Consider the following 20,071-nt stretch of genomic DNA (forward strand, 5'->3'; position numbering starts at 1 on the left):
GAAAAGAAGAGGAGGCAGGCTAGGGAACTGACTATGTCATTACAACTGGCACTACTGTTCACGCTGGGTGTGGCTGTCAATGTCTGGGAACTCTGGAGCTTACTGGCCGGCCAGCACAGATAGAAATCATTTTGTCTTAAAACATTAGGGGAAAGGTGGATTTGGTGAGGCAGGTAGATCTCTCTGAGCTCCAAGCCAGTGCCAGGATTACATAGAAAGACTGTCTCAAAAAAAAAAAAAAAAACCAGAACAACCTGGATGCAGTGGCACAGGCCTTTAATGCCAGCATTGGGAGTCAGAAGCAGATGGATCTCTTGAGTTCAAGGCCAGTCTTGTCTATATAGTGAGCTGTAGTACAGATAGCTAGTAAGACAGTCTCAAAAAAAAGGTAGAGTGTGACTAAAGAAGGTAACCTACACCCGATTCTGGCCTCCAATCACATCCGTATTACATGTCTACACCACACACACACACACACACACACACACACACACACACACACACACTTTAAAAACACTGTAAAGAAAGGTTGGAGATAACAGTTTGGTGGTAGATCACTTGCGTGGCACACAAAAGAAAAAAAATGTGGAGAAAGTACCAAAAGGTGTGCTTAAAGTGAAATTTATAACTATATATGCTTATGTTAGAAAGTTAAAAGGGAAATGGAAAATTCCAATGAAGCCCTAACAAACAATAGGAAAAAAAAAATCAGCAAAACCTAAAGTCAGCTCTCCGATAAAAAAGAACTCAAACCTAATTATAAAATTGAGGGAGAGGAGATGGAGCAGTCGGTGCAGTGGTACAAGCATGGGATCTCTGACACCTACGCAAATCAGCAGTGGACAGGGCTGCCTTGCTGCTGCAAGGGTAAACAGCCAGCGAGACTGCTGCTCCAGGTTCAGCTAAGAGAATCTGCTTCAGTGGAGGATGATCAAGAAGATAGATGATGATACCCCTGACAAAGACACATACCTGGGCTTCCCCCAACTCCTACCCCCAGCAAACAGCAGCAATCAGGATGTAAAGAGAGATTTAGCACTGAAGTAACCATTATCTGGGATAGCAGACATTGTACTGGCAAACAATGAAAATGGCCAGGGATGCACATAATGCCCACCCCCATCCCAGCCCCATCCAGAGTGCTCTGGTTTAAAAAGTGAGCAGAACCAGGGCGGAAAAGCCTTCAACGATGACAACATAACAGCACAGTACTATTGTAAGAACAGACAGATGGGTCGATAAAGCACCAAAGTCTAAAACACACACTTTTATACTTGATTGATTTTTTTTTCAAAGATGCCAAGTAAATTCTGAATTCAACTCAGTGGGGAAAGGACAGTATTTCCTACACTCGGTGAGGCAACAGCTGCCTATCCACATAGGAAGAAGTGAACAGCTCTGACTTTATACTTTCCACAAAATTAGTTCCACACAACTCTCAGAACTAATATAAAAACAAAAACTGTAATGACTGGGAGAAATCTTTGTAAACCAAACCAAGTGTTTCTTAGGACACAAAACAATAACCAGAAAATACACACTTCATAAGTTAAATCAAACAAAAATGATCAAAATTAACAACCAAAGTTCATCAAATCAGAAGATATTTACAAAATAAACGTTAATGGACTGCTATAAAAATGTTTTAAAAATCCTACAACACAATACTAAAGATGAGTCCAATTCTAAAAGTGGGACGTCCATAACAACCACAGGGCCAACACAGCTCTGTACTAGGTCCTGTGGGTATTTATTATAGTTTACAGCATAGTACTTTCATGGGACTCCTGCATGTATAAATGAGTAGGTCCCAGGTCTTGAGCCTGTTCTTGGGACTCTTACTTATTTTTCTGTTGGCTTGTCTTGTCTAACTTTGATATGATGGTTTCCATTTCTCTTATTAACTTTATTTTGTTAAAAATTAATACTAAAAATATAGCAGTGCCAACATGGAAGGAAAACCCCTTTATCTCTGTGAGAGTGGGGCTACACCCAGCTGAAATAAATCACTAAAAGTGATAATGAGGAAATGCCCACCAAGCCCAACTGCTAGAGGTGCACGGTTAGAGGCTAATACTCGGCCTCATCCTCATCGGGTAGGCATTCACACACGCACATATGCTTAGCGAACATCATAAATGACCCAAGTGTCTTGTGCTGTTTGCTTCTCTTTTGCCCCCTTGTTTCCTAAGGACTAAGTAAGGCTCCATTCTGAGCCTTCGGTTTTGCATTTTTTTCTCGCAGTCTAGAACACCCCACAGCTTTACCTTGCAAAGAATGGCTCTCTACTCAGACATCTTCTAAGCACACAGGTAATATCTTTTCTTATTACCAGTTAACATTTCTTTCATAAGTATATCAAAATGAAACCAATGACTTCCTATTTCCCAGTACAGATTCCCCTTCATATGCAGTCTCACTATATTTCCAACAGACTCCACAAAGAGAACTCCCAACCCTCAGAGAGGACAGATTGGCAAAGCTTAAACTTCAGCACAGTTACTCACTTAGGAAGGAAGCCAGGCTTTGAATCCATTGTGGTCTGATTCTAATACTTTTTTTTTAAAGATTGATGGGTATTTTTTCCTGCATGTTAGGATTGGGTACCAGATCCCCTGCAACTGGAGTTAGAAAGGTTGTATACCACCATGTGGATGCTAAGAATCAGACTTGGGTCCTCTGAAACCTGGGGTCAGTGTTCTTAATGATCCTTACTCTTTCTGGCTCCTTCTAATACTTACTATGCAGTCTTATAAATATTCTGCCTTGAGACAAAAGTAAGAAACAAACTCATTTTTTATAGAAAAAGAAACAGATCCTAAGTATCAACACAGAGGGGAACCCACTTGTTCCCCAACCCCCAGCACCAATCTGGCTGACAGGATCTGGCACATGCACCAACACCATCTCTTAGTTAAAACAGTAACAATTGTAACCTATCTATGTCCAACAGCACTCTGCTCAAGGTCTCCACTGTTACAGCTCTTGATAGTTTCCTCCTAAGAATTTTGTTCTTCAAACAGTGTAGTAAGCATGTATCTTCTCCTCAAACTACAAATACTTATATAAAAAACTGGGTTTTATATGAAGAAATGAACACCTACTTTAGATTCTTCCAACAGAAACAACTGTTTTACAGTGCTTCATTCCCTCATAATGAACCTAGGCTAACTTCATTTCTAGTGTGAATTCAGTTGCACCATATTAACAGGTTTAACTTTTAACATTAAAGAAACCCTACGGATCTGAAGGTCATCTGGTTGTGATATCAGTCACCCCACTTAGCTGCATGCAGGGGTGTCTGTCGCCTCCCTCCCTCCCTGTTCCATGGAAGCTGCTGCCCCCTCAGTTGAAGACAACCTTCCCTGAATAGATGAATGCTGGGTCTTCAGTGCTCCCTTGCTAGAACAACCTCCAAACAAGGACCTACCAATTCCTACTCTTAGCTGTGCTGAAATAGATGGCAAATTCTGTCATGAGGAAATGAGACATCTTTGATCTCTTCACTTCACTGACTGTAAGCATGACACTCGTTCCTTTGAAGTGTTTTCATTTGGTAATTCTACCAAGTAGCCTAAAATATTTTCATTTTTAACCATAAACAAGTGGGGAAAAAGTTTGAGACAGTTTTTTCTCTGTGTACCAGGCTGACCTAAAACTGGTCCAAACAGAGAACACCTTGCCTTGAGTAGGGGAGTAAAAAGATGTCAATACCATTGCCCAGTCTCAATGTGGGATCTTAAGAATGCCTTCACAGTTAACAAGATTGTCTGTTCCTCTGACCAATTAACTGGGCAGAATAGCTACACAAGCACTAACAGCATTACTCATCCTTTTTGGGGAAATACCTAATATGTGGTACCCCAGTCTCAATGTGTTGTAGTTGAGTATTTAAGTCAGTCTGGTCTCGGGTTTCTCTTTTTAGCTTTACCTTTAGTTAAAATGCACTATCAGTCATTAGGATAACTGCATTAAGTCTGGCACATTTTCAGATTTAGTCAGTATTCTAGAATCTTGCAGGTTTCACAGGTATGATGGTTTGAATATGCTTGACTCAGGGAATGGCACTATTTGGAGAGGTGGCCTTGTTAGAGGAAGTATCACTGTGGGGATGGGCAATGAGAGCCACGTGGGAGTCAGTCTCCTAGCAGCCTACAGAACTCTCAGCTCCTCCTGCACCATGCCTGCCTAGATGCCGCCATGCTCCTGCCTTGATAACAGACTGAACTTCAAACTGAAAGCCTGCCCCAGTTAAATGTTTTCCCTTTAAGAGCTGCCTTGCTCATGGTGTTTCACAGCAGTAAACCCTATAAATAAGACAAAAGCTGGTACCAAGGATTTGGGTATTGCTGTGATAGGCCTGACCAAGGTTTTGTTTGTGTGAATGGGAATTTGAGGACTTTCGATTTGAAAAGTCATGGAATGCTTTAAGCAGGGAGCTTAATCGGTCATCCTAGTAGGAATATGGAAGATGGTGGTGCTGAGGGTGATTTGAACTGTGTAAGCCTGCTGGTCCAAGAGGTTTCAATGAAGACTACTAGTATGTGGCCTAGAAATTTTGTGATATTTTGGTGAAGGACATGGCTTCTTTTTGCAATTCCAGAATGCCATAGTGAATGAATATTTGAACAAACAAAACAAAAAAACCATCTGGGCAAACTCCAAACTCTGTATCTCCATGTCTGATGTGAAAGCGGTCTTCAGATCTCCAACTCCTTTCAACTTTGTTGACTGCAGCGCGATTCTCCTTGGCTAGTGCCAGTCCCTGTTACAGCTTTCCTCAGTAGATATGCCACAGCTCTGACATCACAAACATCTTAAGGTCTCAGGCAGCTTCAACATTACAGCTTCTTGTTCCAACATCTGAGCTCCTCTAAAGGGCTTGGGTCCTATCTCCAGCTCTGTCTTCTGTAGCGCTCTAGCCTCTGGGTGAGTCCATTCCACACCCTGCTGCTGCTGTTCTTGGTGATCACCCCATGGTTCTGGCATTTCCAATACACTGGGGTCTTCAGGTTTCACCATAGCCTCTCATAGGCTCTTTTCATGGTGCCAAGCCTCAACTTCTTTGCATGACCCCTTCAGTACTGGGCCGTCAACTGCACCTTCACTAATGACCTTTCCTAATCTCTCACAGTGTCTCAGCTGCTCTCCATGACCCCTTCCTGACATCAAAACCAACACCACCTGGGAGACTCTTACACATTATCAAGTCCAGCTGAACATGAGGTACAACCTTTGGTTATGTCTAGAACACAATTTCTCTGTGCTCTCAGAAAATACTTCCAAGATTCACCTCAGTGATTGTCTCTTCTTTTTTTTTTTTTTTTTTGGAGCTGGGGACCGAACCCAGGGCCTTGCGCTTGCTAGGCAAGTGCTCTACCACTGAGCTAAATCCTCAACCCCCCGTGATTGTCTCTTCTTGGTCACCACTAATTCCTTAGCTGCAGCTAACCAGCATCAACTGTCTCACTAGCCCCCTCTGTTCTTGACTCAAAGCTGCCAAATTTTGCTGCTTGCTGGAACTGGAACATGGCCTTTCATATCCATAGGTTCTATAATATTTCATTATATTATCATCAGCTTTCTGTTTTCCAACTCCTTTACTGCCTGAGTTTGGCTGTCCTGATTTGTTTGACCTTGAACTTAAGAGATCTACATGGCTCTTTGTCTCTTGAATGCTGGGATCAAAGGTGTGAACCACAATGCCTAGATTTAAACTTCTCTACTTGGAACTTGCTCTGTCTCAGGCTGGCCTTGAACTGCATGCCTCTGTCTCCTGGGAGTAAAGGTATGTATCACCATGCTTGTACCTAAGCTTGGCTGGGTGGGATCTTGCTCCAAAGTCACCACTTCCTTAGTCTGTTTATCTCCTTGAACATAGGATTCAACTCCATTTTACGTCCCTGTGCCCCTTTATTACTTGAACCATACATTTTATATTTTTCCTTTTTCAGCCTGCTTCTCTCATTAAAATGTTCTTCATAAGAGTGAACTTCAGTAACCACACAAATGAATTTATACCAGGCTGTTTGCCAGTCTTCTCCTGTTTGCCTTTGGAACAAGATGTAGAACTCAGCTTCCCCTGCACCATGCCTGCCTGGATGCTGCCATGCTCCTGCCTTGATGATGATAGACTAAACCTCTGAGCCTGTGAGACAGCCCCAGTCAAATATTGTTCTTTTAAGACTTGCCTTGGTCATGGTGCCTCTTCACAGCAGTAAAACCCTAAGTCAAAGGGGATTTGTGGAACACTTTTCAACTTTTCTTTTGGTGGCAGTTGAGTCCTCTGAGCCTTTCTTCACAGTGTTCAGAAGGAATCTCAACTGAAGAACTGCCTGTACTAGAACTGGGCCGTGAGCAGGCAGCGCTATGGGCAGCTTCTCGATTGCTAACTGATGTCAAGGGTTGGCCCATGGTGGGCAACATTAATGCTAAGTAGATCGTTCCTAAGCAGGCTGGCCTGGGCTGAATGTTACCCCAAGAGGAAGCCAGTAGCTGCCATCTCAAGTCTCTGCTTTAAGCTCTGGCCTTGAGTCCTGTCTTAGCTTTGCTCCATGATGGACTGTAACCTACGATGAAATAGAAACCTTCCGAGTTGCCTTTGACTGGTGATTTATTACTTCAATAGAAAAACTAACTGAACAGTCAGTCCTATCTGCTTGTATACTAAGTCCTTTATGGACATGGAGTAAGTTTCTTCCCCAGTTTTACAGTGTTAGGGATGACTAGTTAGTGACCCACACACTAGGCAAGAACTCTACCACCAAGCAGCATTCCCCACTCCCCAAGCTCTTTAACTATAAATACAAACACAGAGATCATCAAAAGATAAAACGATCAGGCCCAGTGGTGCACATTTTTAACCCCAGCATTCAAGAGGCAGAAGCAGGTGGATCAAGTTCAAGGCCAGCTTGGTCTACAAAGCAAGTTCTAGGACAGCCAGGGATACCCAGAGAAGCCCTGTCTCAAAAACCTTTAAACGTTTCAGGTTCCTACGCCAAACATTTGTACATCCTATATTACTTTAAATGTTTTTATAGTACACACACACACACACACACACACACACACACACACACACACACACACGCGTGTGTGTGTGTGTAAGTCAGAAGACAAACTGTGGGAGTTGACTCTCTTCTTCCACTATGTGGGATCTGGTGATTTCATTCAAATCTTCAAGCTTGGTAGCAAGCACTTTTATCTGCTGAGCCATCTCACTCAGCACACAGCACCTGTTACAGACCTGTTTACACTCACAAAGGTCTCAGGGTTAAATAAACCTGCACCACAAATCTAGAAGCTCCTATGTCAGCCAATGATCTCTCACCTTTTACAAACCTTTCTTTTCAAAAATTTTTTTTTAAAAAAACTTATTTACATGAGTACACTGTAGCTGTCTTCAGACAGACCAGAAGAGGGCATCAGATCTCATTACAGATGGTTGTGAGCCACCTTGTGGTTGCTGGGATTTGAACTCAGGACCTCTGGAAGAGCAGTTAGCGCTCTTAACCGCTGAGCCATCTCTCCATCCCCAGGCCTTTCTTATAGACAGAAATGTAAACAGCTAGATGAAAACTAATTTAAAAATTGTATACAAATCCAACAAGGTAGTAATGGGACAATGCTTTAAATCAATACTGAATGATGTATACAGTAACAGAATTCCACAAAGGAAGCAACAGTTTCTAAAACTTAGCACCCACAAATTAAAATGACTTACTACTTTGTTTACAAAATACTAGGAAGGAGCTAGATGTCACACATGTTAGGCAAGCCCTCACCGTCTGGGCCATTCTTCTAGCAGCTAGCAATCTGACCCATGGTCTGACTAAACTGTCCAGGTAGGCCATGAGTCTGGCCATCCTCTTGCTTTGGCCTCCTGAGTACCTGGAATTACATGCACAGCTAAAATTGGTTCAAAAAGAATTTGCTGAGAACTCAAATTCTAAGAATAATAAATACAACAGCCACGCTCCTAACTCGTAAGAAGTGCTCATTAGGTGAACACCAAGAGACAACTGCAATCGCTGCAATTCCAAGCAGGGTCTGTCCAATCACAGCGTCCTATCACGTTCCCGCGGATTTTAACTGTGCTCTGCCATTTACTCTCCTCCCTCCCTCCTGTGTTTCTCACCCTGCACACGCTTGAGAAAGGAGCTCCCTAACTAAGTAACCTCTTGCTAGTTTGGAACCTGTGATCCTCCTGCCTCCCATGACTTCAGGAATGCACATTGCTGTCATTTTTAGGATTTAAGTGTTGTTTTTCACTGAATCTCTGATTTTTAAACTGGTTTAACTAGACTAGGGCTTTCAAACACAGACCAAAAATAATGCACTGTTTCTTGATTTCCCTCCTGGCCTTGTTAGAGGAACAGTTAAATAATCTCATGAAAGGCTACCCTAACATTTAGATTCCGCAATGGAAATATCCTGTATTAATCATATGGAATCAGTCAACATTTAGAAGTAATTCAAAAATCCCACACAGAACCTTTCTAGAAAGGGAAGATAGAATCGGCCTTAGAGCATCAGCTCGTATGGCCTGAGCAGTCCGAGCACAGCTTACCATTTCACAGCTAAGTTCTGCACTTCGCCATTTTTATCCTCCAGCAACTTCAGAATCATCTTTACGACTTTCCTTTCGCTGTCATCATCCAGCTTGATGGAGTCTTTCTGCAGTTCTGTCATCAGATCATTTGTAGCCATAAACCTATCAATAATCAACATTTGTTAATCAGAAGAATTTAAATCATTAAAACAGATTTTTCATATTTAGTGATGCTTCATTTTGCAAAAGGAACATAGTATATTATAAATAAAAACTCAACTACTAAAGTCACCATAAATTTAAACACTACAAAGAAAAGGGTAATGGAATATACTTAAAAAACAGATAGGCACTGAAAATTGTTTTTATTTATACTTTTATGTATGTGTGTGAATGGCTTGCCTGTATGCATGTATGTGCACTACATGTGTGCCTGTTGATCTCCTGGAACTGGGGTTACAGATGGTTGTAAGCCACCATGTAGGTGCTGTTCCTTTGTAAGAGCAACACATTCTCAATCTCTAATAAACCCACCTCTACTTCAGCCCCTCAGATAGGCACTTGAGAGTTCTATCTTGATTTCAAATTTACGAATAAGACTTCACTGATTGTTCTTCCATTCTCATTAACTGTACTACTTTTGTGAGGTGTGAGAGAGAGCTCCATATTCTTTGCATGGAATTTTGATTTTATTTACAATGACCTTAACCACAAATACTTAGAATTCCTTCTTTGGGGTTGGGGATTTAGCTCAGTGGTAGAGCGCTTGCCTAGGAAGCGCAAGGCCCTGGGTTCGGTCCCCAGCTCAGAAAAAAAGAACCAAAAAAAAAAAAAAAAAGAAAAGAATTCTTTCTTTGGATATGATGTTGAACTGGGGGATTACACATTACAAATAACTGAATTACATATACAAATTACTAGTTATCAAAGTGTATTATCAAAATGGTGAAGAAGTGATTCTAGGAAGTTGCTCCACCTGAAGTACACCTCCTGCCCCTCGAGACCAAGGGCAGGGGCTAGAGAGATGGCTCAGCAGTTAAGAGCACTTGCTGCTTTTCCAGAGGACCTGGGTTTGGTTTCCAGAAGCTACATGGAAGCTCACAACTGTCCGTAAGTCCAGTCCCACAGGATCTGACACCCTTTTTACCTCTGTGGGCACCAGGCATGTATGTAGTATATAAACATACACGTAGGCAAACAACCATACACACACACACACACACACACACACACACACACTCAATACAAAAAACGTTACAAAAGACCCATAGACAAAGGAAGTTACCAAACAGACTGAGAAAAAAAAACAAAACAAAAGAGATCTATCATTTAATCTCAGATTTAATAAAAGAGTTGAATATTCAGTAAAGGAAAATGTGAAGTGTTAGATTTCCTTCCCCCTCCCCATCTAGGTTAAAGAAAATTTTTAAATTTATTTAAAATTAATGTCCCTGGGTATGGTGTAATCACATCTAAATAAAGCACTAAGAATTGTTTAAAGCCAAATAAACAGTTCCTACTTCCTAGTTCTCAACCATGAGAAGAGTCTAACTGAAATAAAAATATTTAATCCTTTCATTTGAACAAGACCCATTTAAAAAAACTTTTTCACACAGCAACGATAAAATCTCTTTTAAACTGAGAAGCCCAACTATAACTTTAAAGAACTAGGATGATAACTGGGCATTGTAGTCAATAAGCTATGTGGCAGGGGCTTGATAAGTTGTTAATATAAGGTAATTTTAAGGATAATTTTAATAATTAGGAATCAGTATTCATTTAACAACAATGTTAGTTCTAAACTACATGAAAGCACATAATTCAATTTTTGTTAAGTTCCATAAAACTGCTAAAAAAAACCCCTTATGTTCACATTGAGACAATAGGAGATAAGTTAGACAGGTACTTTTAAAAGCTCTTCTCATTATAAAATAAAAGAACAAAACAATATTAACAAAGTTTTGATTAATATTCTCAAGGGGAAAAACTGCATAATGTTTTAATGTAGGTATAAAAATGTCTTAGTCACTGTTCTATTGCTGTGAAGAGACACCATGTCCAAGGAAATTCTATTAAGAAAAAGCACTAACTAGGGGCTTGCTTACAGTTTCAGGGCGTGAGTCCATTATCACAGAGGGGAACATGGTGGCATGCATGCAAGTTTTATAACCCGATCCACAGGCAGAGAGAAAGAGACTGGATCTGGCTTTTGAAACCTCAAAGCTATCCAGTGTGATACACCTGTTCTAAAGGCCATATCCCCTAATCCTTAGGGTCCTTTCAAACAGTTCCACATCGAGGTGACTGAGCATTCAAATAGTAGCCTATGGGAGCCATCCTTATTCAAACCACCACACAAAGCCTTGACAACATTTTAAATTGCTTTCCTTAGATACAGTAAATGTTTAATGCTAGTTTACAACCCCTCATGGTTTATATAATACCAACTGTCCAGTTCAGTAACAATAATCATCAATGTAAGTAAAAAAGGGAGACAATTCAAATAACAAGGTGTTTGCCTGTTCTGATGGTTCTACTAGATAAAAGGATGGATACATTCTTTTACATAAAGGCAGAGACGACATACACACAGTCTTCTCTTTCATTTGCTGGGACAAACATAGACAATCTCATCCTTACAATTTTTTCCAGAGTTTATTAGTTTTATCTAAAGCTTCAAATATATTCATCTTACTAAAAATAAAAAGCACCCGGCATGTCAATGTACAACAATTACTAATCTAACAAGTGATTTCACCGGCGTCAGCCCTGAGGAGTAAGGACTGTGTTTTTACCCCTTCCACTTCTGTTAGTCACTCGGTCTTTGTCTTTTGTATGTTTCAGTAGTTCTCATAATCTATCAATTGGGAGGTGTGCTCTGAAGGAGCAAGGTCAAGGTCATACTCAGCTAAATGAGTTTGAGATTAGACAAAGCTACTTGAGATCCTGTCTTAACAAAACAAAACAAACAAAAAAAAAAAAAACCAAGCAATCACATCAAACAAGGCATCTGCTAGTTCAGATCTGAGATCTCAGGGCACATGGGGAAGAAGTGCTAGGAATTTTGTCTTTAGGGTTGGGAAGGTGGTGGAGGGACAGCAGAGCACCTCTCAGAGTAAAGCAGTTTAGGCTGTTCAATGTATCAGGAGCACAGAAACAAGTGGAGAAAAATTCAGAGATAATGGAAATGCAGGCTAACGCTGGAAACAGTCAAGTATTCAGTAATCATGGACTGAGAAATGAACATACCAGGCATCTACAAACTGTTATAGGTTACATGAGCTAGCCAAGTCAGATTCAAGTCCCCGTTGTTTCAGAATTTACAGGACAAGCTAGTAAGGGAAATACATACACACTTAAAAGTTTAAAAGAAAGGACCGCATTCAGATAAGATGCCCAGCTAACAGGAATAAGGGCTCCACAACAAGGAAAACTGAGACATAACGGGAAGACAAAACTATTCTGGAAAAAATGATGCCAGTAAGCAAGAGACAGGTATTTAAAAGATCTATATTACACAGTAGGACTTCAGGTTTTAGACTAAGTGCAATGGGAAGCTACCAAAAGGCATATTGGACAGAGTCAGGGAGAGGAATGACTAGAAGTGCCTTCCAGAAGGATCACTACAACCAACACTTTGGGAAGAGCCAGTCATTGGTTAGCTGGACTAGAGAGAGGTTATGAGAACTACTGATGCTTAAAAAGCCAATGTAGACTAACTGAGTGACTAACAGAAATGGGAAGGGGTAAACAGTCAGTCTTTATTCCTCAGGGCTTAGACCTCTGAACTCACTTGTTAATTCTCTCTCTACTTTGCAACCACGTGCAGACAGCCGGAGAATGATGACAGACTGAAGTCATTCAACACACACTCTCCACTGCAAGGCACTCTGCTCTACTCTCATACTGCAACCAGCTCTCTTCCCAGACTACTTAGAGTCTTGTGGTTCGCATTTGCACTTTCTGTTGATGGTTTTGCTGTTTAATATAGCCCCCATACTTAACTGGAAGTACTATCTAGCATTTCTATATACAAAAGGGTGCGTGTGATGTCCCTTCTGGAAAAGTGTGTTAAATAAGCTTCATTCAGGCTTATTTTGAAAGTGCTATTGACTGTGAGCTTAATGTTTAATCAACTATAAAATGAAGTGTTCTTAAATTTATATAGACATAAAATAATTAACACTGTAACTAATGAAAATGCAGGAACCAGGGGCTCACAGAAACCAAACTACATAGTGTCCTCATAAGCAATGGTTCGGGGTAGTATCTGTTGATTCAGACTGGAGGGAATCTTCCAAAATATGTCATACACACAGAGCCAACTCCTTGAGGTAAAATTAATGGTTCTTCAGAATCGATTACATACAGGAATTAAGGACATGCTACAAGAGAGAAATGAGACTTAAGACTTGAATGTGGGAGCAGCTGATTATGTGTGCATCCCTGATATCAGGCTAAGTCTATATTTATTTCAGCAAGTAAGAACAAAAGTTAAAGGCCATGTCAGTCAGAGGCTGAGTCTTAATATCACATTGCAGTCACTGTTAAGAACAGGTGATTTAAGCACCCACCTTACACCCCCATGAAGGAGCAACTGCTTTAACTATACTGACTGGAGAGTGTCTCATCCTCAGCAACAGTGAACAAATACCATGTCACTACAAACTGAGCTGACGCCACACCTGAAGCACCTTGTTTTCTTGGACTTAATTTCAAAGAACATCCAGTGCAGGTAAGGCGTTACAGTAAAACTATGACATCCCCTTGCTAAAGAGTGGATGCTGCTTAGCCGTTCGGCTTTGCACTGGTTAGCAATGGTTTCCCCCAGACTTTCTGAGCTGCAGTCACTGTGGTGTCCTCCCTCTGACAACACCGATCTAAAACTGCTCTCTCATGCCCTTCCAACAGTCCCAGACTAAACGGTTCCTTCCAGCAACTCTTACTGAGAAACCCCACAGCTTTGGAGATAGTAACTGACACCAGGGATGCCATTAGAAAAATTAAAGTGTGCTAACAGTGCTTGAACATAAAACAGAAGAGTGAAGATGTATACTACCATTACATGAGGGGACTACTGGGATTTTGGGAGTGGCTTTAATGAGCTCGGACACCAGATCAGAAGTTTGGAGTTCTTCAGGTAGTTAATCAGAGTGAAAAGAAGCAGCTATAATTTGTAGGGGAAATTTTACTGAGCAGAGTGAGTGAGGCTCTAGAGGAGACTAAGACCAGGAGACTAATTTGAGAAGTATTTCCCACAGGACCACAGGAAGGCTGGAAGAAGAACTGCGTTCAGGTGCTATTCTACTCACAATCTCCACCAAACATTAATTTAGCAAAAATGAGGATTAAGATGGGAGGCAGGGAACAACATACTCAGTGTTAACTTTCAGTCTATTATGTAATCACCAAGTGATCATAATCTGCAGACACTTTACTCATGTGGTCAGTAAGTATTGGGGAGCAGTGTGTGTGAACTTACATTTATTCCTAAAAGCTTCTGGAAGAGAATGTACTCATTCCAGGTAACAGCATAGGGAAGCAGAAACTATGTTAGAAAGAAATGTTGTGTTGTTCAATGAGTGACCTTCCCCATCTCCCTCCGTACATAACACAACTTTACTCTTAAACTACAGCCGAAATCTAGGTGACTTGGCTGGAATACATCATTCGGCAATCAATTATCTTTCAAAGATTTTAGGCATATACCTTCCTTTTCTTATACATTACTAAACAGCTATGAACGAACTTGGAATAATTTGTCTACATGAGGAAAACTAATTTTCGCTAAATTTGTAAATTGCCTGTATGACACTCCTTTCTCTCCCTTCCAGTACTGAACTCAAATCATAGCTGATCCCACTGTACAAATCAAGGAAATACAGGAAAATCAAGTAAGCTGTAACCATCTGCCTTAAAAAACTTAAAAGGCAACCAATATGGTGATTCTTTTATTTCTTTTTACTTTAACATGCAAACTCACACTTTCAGTTCTGCAACAAAGTCTCAAATTCCCTTTCCACTCTTGAGAGCCTAAGATTTTTCCTTTTTTAAAATTTATGTATTTACATGAGTACACTGTAGCTGTCTTCAGACACACCAGAAGAGGGCATCAGATCCCATTACAGATGGTTGTGAGTCACCATGTGGTAGCTGGGAATTAAAGTCGGGACCTCTGGGTGAGCAGTCAGTGCTCTTAATCACTGAGTCATCTCTCCAGCCTCTAAGGTTTCTTTATAGGTCTAGATTTTTACTGATCTTAAAAGTTTCCAAACAGAAACATCTGCTAATATTCAAAACACCTAAACAGACTTTGAAACAAATCACTAGCAACAGCATAAATCATTTTAAAATTCCATCAAGCAGCATGAAATTGTTTTCACAGTGGTTTCTTGAAGAGATTTCTCAGAATTGTTACATGCCTTCCTTTTCTCTGTAACCTTGGAGCTAACGTGCCAGTCGAGCATTACTGGCTTTCAAGGAAGCCAGCTGTCAAATGAACTAAGAGGGTTCAGGTAAGATCTGGTTACCCTGGGCTGCGATGGCTCAGGTTAAAGAGCACGTGTTTGCTCTTGGAGAGGATGTGGGCACAGTCCCCAGCATCTACACAGTACATCTGTACTCAAACATCTTACTCTAGTTCCAGAGGATTCCGCATTCTCTTTTGACGTCTGAGGGCACCAGGCATACATATGGTGCAAAAACATATGCAGGCAAAACATTCATACACACAAAATAATAAAAAAAATGTTTAAAAAGTGTCAGGCCCCTATTCTTAAGGACTCCCATGAACCAATGACTATCCAGCTATAGGACAATCGTCCCTTCCCCCCTCATGTGTGTCTCGTGTGTTTTCATATTTTTCTCTATCAAAAACTTTACTAGCAAGACCTCACTGAAAGCACTCCAACACATATGGAATCTCCTTGCTTTAATGTTCTGTCATTGCCAGACACCTACCTATTGCCAAGATGATTTAACTCTTCAATACGCTTTTAACCACTCAACAAGATTTTCTGGGGATAAGCAATAGAGCCCAATCTCAGAGCACTGCTAAAGGAATTAAACAACACATCAACATGAATTTTGGAAATTTAAGAGCTGACTCAATGTTCCTAAGTCAAAAACTGAACAACTAGTACAGACCAGGTACTCAAGCACAGAGAAATAAATCCCAGCACTACTAGCTGACCTCCTGCAAATCCTTAACCCAATATCTCAGTTTCAGAACTGTATGTAACACAGGCCATTATCCACTGTACCAGAGACAAGGATAAATAATCAAGCAGCTAAAGCTCCTGAGAAGCATAAATACTACTATGCATAAAATTAGAGCATTTTCTTAACCCCTCCTTCTCTGCAATAGTCTGAGTCACTTGCGGTAAGGTATATGGAAACGATTCATCACAACCCACCAAATATTTACTATCAGTACTGACAACCAGAGCTCCCACTCTATCATCTACAGAATCAAATGGCCACTCTACCAGTTCATTTGAATTCTTTAGTTCTTGAACAAACTCCTAGAGGTCTACAAGCCTAAATAACTAGTTTATATGAATATAAAGGTTTTCTGAGAGGAGTGGTGTCTGAGTGCACCGTTTTTTTTGGGGGGGAGGGGAGGGCAAGAACCGATGAGAAAACTGCTCTAAGGCACACACACCATCAATGATGATTTGCCCCTAGAGGGCTACTTGAATTAGCATTCATTATCTTAAAACTATTCTTTCCCCAAATCAAAGCTAGTACAAGGGCCATGCACCCCAGACACTGGGACACACAAATGTCACCTCCATCCCTGGGTCCCATGCCCCAATCACTATGCACCCTAGACACTGGGACAAGCAAATGTCACCTCCCTCACTGGGTCCATGCCCCACTTACTCACATCATCAGCACTAGCTTTCAGAACACTACAATTAAAGACATAGATTTTTTTCAATTAAGTGAGTCCATGATTTAAATTCCATAAAAAGATCTTTTAAAATCCTAAAATTTATGCTTACGTTGTTTACCTTTTCTGCCTTTTGAACAGCACTGTTACCAAAAAAGACCTATGCTCAGGATTTTTAACTATACATAACGCAAACCTCTTATGAGTGAAAAAAAAAATCTAAAGTTAAATCAATTTCCCAGGACCTCACAGTTTACAGCAGAGGATTGTAACTAGGCCAAATCCTCTGTATTTCACCATGAGAATAGTACTTTCTTCCTTCTGGAAACACTGTCTTTCCTTACAAGCATGCCCAAGCTTTTGACATTGTGCCATGACACTGTCACTTACAAAGTTCAACCTAGCAAACTACACAACAGTTATCTAGAAAACCACACACATCAAAAAATATTCTAACCTCACAACTTTGTGTTGAGTCACAGTATCAGCCATTCTGGGGCCACAGGGCCTGCCCACAGTATTTTATGCATGTTAGACTTCACATGCTACTTATACTTAGCCTGCCCACAACTCTTCTGTCAATTAACTATGTAAAAGTATTTAACCACAAACAACTAAACTTCTAATGAGAACAAAGCATTACTTTTAAAAAATGTGACTATATAATGAAAATAAAAGAAACACAAGCTCAAATGCGCTATTCTAATCAATCTTCAAAAATGTTAATATTCAATGTAAAAGAGTACTTCGGTCCCAAACAGTTAAGTAGATGGCTAAAATATAATTTATTTTGTCTGCATGTATGTCTGTGTGAGGGTGTTGGATTCCCCTGGAACTGGAGTTACAAGGCAGTTATGAGCTGCCATGTGTTTGCTGGGAATTGAACTCAGAACCTTTGGAAGAACAGTCAGTGCTCTTAACTTCTGAACCATCTCTCCAGCCCCTTAAGAAATGTAATAATGTTACATTAAGGGGAGTCACTGTTACTAAAGGTGACACTACATTCTAGAAGTGGCCTAGTGTGGCAGTGCTTTGGCCCACTGTGACTGACCTCATGTAGAAACCCCTACAGTTCCCATCAAGGCATCCTATTTCTTTCACAGGAGTTTTCAAAACAGAAGAAAGACCCAGATGTGCACATTTCTTTACAGGACATTACTTCAGTCAATAGCTGCATATACATGAAGTGTACATGAAGTGGTTGCAGTTTTCAAAAACGGCCCATCAGTCTGTAATTAACAAAACTGTATGATGCTAGCTGAGGTGCTGCCTTCAAGCAAGTTAGATGGAATCAGAGTGAAACTCAGCACTTCTACAGGAACCCCTCCCCCCAGGGAACAACACCCACATACAATACACCTCTGTCTCATTCATTCATTCAAGACTTCAACTGTGAGGGAGCAAGCAAAGATCCAGAGGTGTCGAACTCATCCTAATCGTCCACAGTCCAAAAATAAATAAATCCCTTCAATCTTCACATTCGGACCTAGAATCAACCTAAAACTTCAAAATGCTCCACACAAACTCGTCACCCAAACACCACCCCCTCCCCAATCATCTTCAGGGGAATTTTTTCAAAAATAGAAATGTAAGACTCAGAAGATCCCTAGGTACCCCAAAAAAAGTTCTTGGTAGTTTTTGAGTCAGAGAAAAAGGACCCTGTATGTATTTTACTGAGCACTTTAATGACTTTACCTAGGAACAAAGGCATTATTTTCCCCAGGGTTCTCCTTTCACAACAAATCAGAAAACTGCTTCAGATAGGATTTGGACAAATCTTCAGGTATTAAAACAGCTCACACAGCAAAAACCAAGCTCCTAGACAAGTTTTAACCAAAGATTGATTGTTCTTTTTAAATGCACACAAAACTGTATCGTCCAAAGCATTACAGAGCAAAACTTAGGTGTCAAAGAAATAGCTTTTTTCTTTTGACAGAGGGCTTATTTGTGAACGAATAGGTGTCTTGGAGGATGTTAACAATCAGTGTAGCATGGGGAAAAAAGACAAGGCTAATGTGTGGAAATATAACACCTTCGATACGCACAGGAATAAGAACCAATAGTCTTGCAGAACACAACTCTAACGATTAATCTTCATGCTCACCAGCCTCTCTTTTTAAGATTCATTTGCTTGGCAAAAGGCTCAGCAATCCAGCCCTCTGGCCATGATTTTGTATAGGGATGTGCGACTGAAACCCCAAGATCCTGCGTGAGTTTCACTCGACCGAGAAAAGTGACAGGGATGCTGGCGGGAAAACCCTGCAGAGCCAAGTTTCCCCTAAGCCGGGCTCCCCTCCCCCTTCTCGCCACCTTCGCGAACAAGAATGATCCAAAGAAAAAGTAGACAGACAATCCAATCAGAGAAGGCCTCAGAAAAGTTGATCGTGGCACCGGTTCCCATCCGCGGGAAAGCCAGGCGGCGGCTGAGTGGCTGGCGAGCAGCAGCTTGTCCCCAGCGCCAGGATGGCCTGGCGCCTCGGGAGGGCCGGGGACTAGGCCCCGACGCCCGCCTCCCGGCCGGGAAAAACTCCTTCCCTAGAGCAGCCAGTGCCTTCGGCCCTGGGCGCTACCTGGGACGTGTCCCTGGGGGTGGACAAAGGATGCGACAGGGACGCCGGGACGCGGAGACCTGGTGGCCAGAGCGGACAACGGCCTAGTGGAGAGATGGGGGGAGGGGGTGGCTAGAGACCCGCTGGACCGAGGGGTGGGGCAGGGCCTGTCCGAGGCCCCGGTGGCGGCTGCCCCCCAGGTTCCCCGGAGGTAAGGTTCGGGTCGGATTTCAGTCTCACCTGAAGTCCTTGTCGCTGGATGTCATTTTTTCCAGCAAGTTGGAGATGTGGTACGAAGCGCTCGCCATGTTGCCGGCCTCGATCCCGCCTGCTGGCTCAGTGGCTGCTGGGCCCCGCGGCCGGGGCTCCTCCTCTCGTTGGCGGCGGCGCCCGCTTCCAGGGTCGCAGCGCGACGCGGACTGGGGAAGGCGCTTCGACACGACGTCCAGTCCCCGGCCAGACGTGGGTAGGGGGGAATGGCTGCCCGGGGATGGGGGCGAGCGAGAGTGACGGGGACGGCCTAACGACGGCGCTGCTCGCGGGGCAACGAGTTCATGGGCGGCGGGACGGACGCCTGGGCCTCGCCGGGAAGCCAGACACTTGCGTTCGGGCAGTCTCGCTCCCACTCCCTCCGCACTCGCTTCTTAGGGCAAGAGGCCAAAGCCCGCCTCCTTCGCTGGGAGGGCGGGGGCGGCCGACGCAGGGCGCTGCGGGGAGGCGGGGTCGGAGTTCATCAGGGCTGCCCCGCGCGCTCTACGCAGGCGCGGTTCACAGGGACGCTCCCATTGGTTCTGTCGGATGTCTGTCTTTGCGCGGACCGCCTTTCGGGAGGAATGACAACGCCTCAAGGGCCTTTTCTCGCGAGACCTTAAAGCGACGGTTAAAGGACGGGCGGTGAGCGTACAAGGCCGGAATTCTGAAATAGCTCCTTGCTCCTCCGTACGACATTAAGATGGAAGATTTATGCGTTTAAAGGCGCGTGGGGCTTGTGGGTGAAGATAATTAGAGCTGGCCTGGAGGCCAAGACGAACACTGGAAAATGAGCTCTCCTTCCGAACGGTACGCGTGGCCGAAACT

The 20,071-nt window shown here is 42.4% G+C and overlaps 1 protein-coding gene across 1 annotated transcript in view; it reads right to left on the reverse strand.

Moving 5' to 3' along the window:
- Cand1 (cullin-associated and neddylation-dissociated 1) overlaps nucleotides 1-19,654 on the reverse strand; it is a 37,889-nt gene extending 18,235 nt beyond the window's left edge. The window contains 2 exon segments of the mRNA NM_054004.2: nucleotides 8,570-8,713; nucleotides 19,235-19,654. Of these exon segments, the coding sequence (NP_446456.1) occupies nucleotides 8,570-8,713; nucleotides 19,235-19,302 (212 nt within the window). The 5' untranslated portion in view covers nucleotides 19,303-19,654.
- Between the last annotated feature and the right edge of the window lie 417 nt (nucleotides 19,655-20,071).

The sequence above is a fragment of the Rattus norvegicus genome, chromosome 7, assembly GCF_036323735.1.
Source record: "Rattus norvegicus strain BN/NHsdMcwi chromosome 7, GRCr8, whole genome shotgun sequence".
NCBI lineage: Eukaryota > Metazoa > Chordata > Mammalia > Rodentia > Muridae > Rattus > Rattus norvegicus.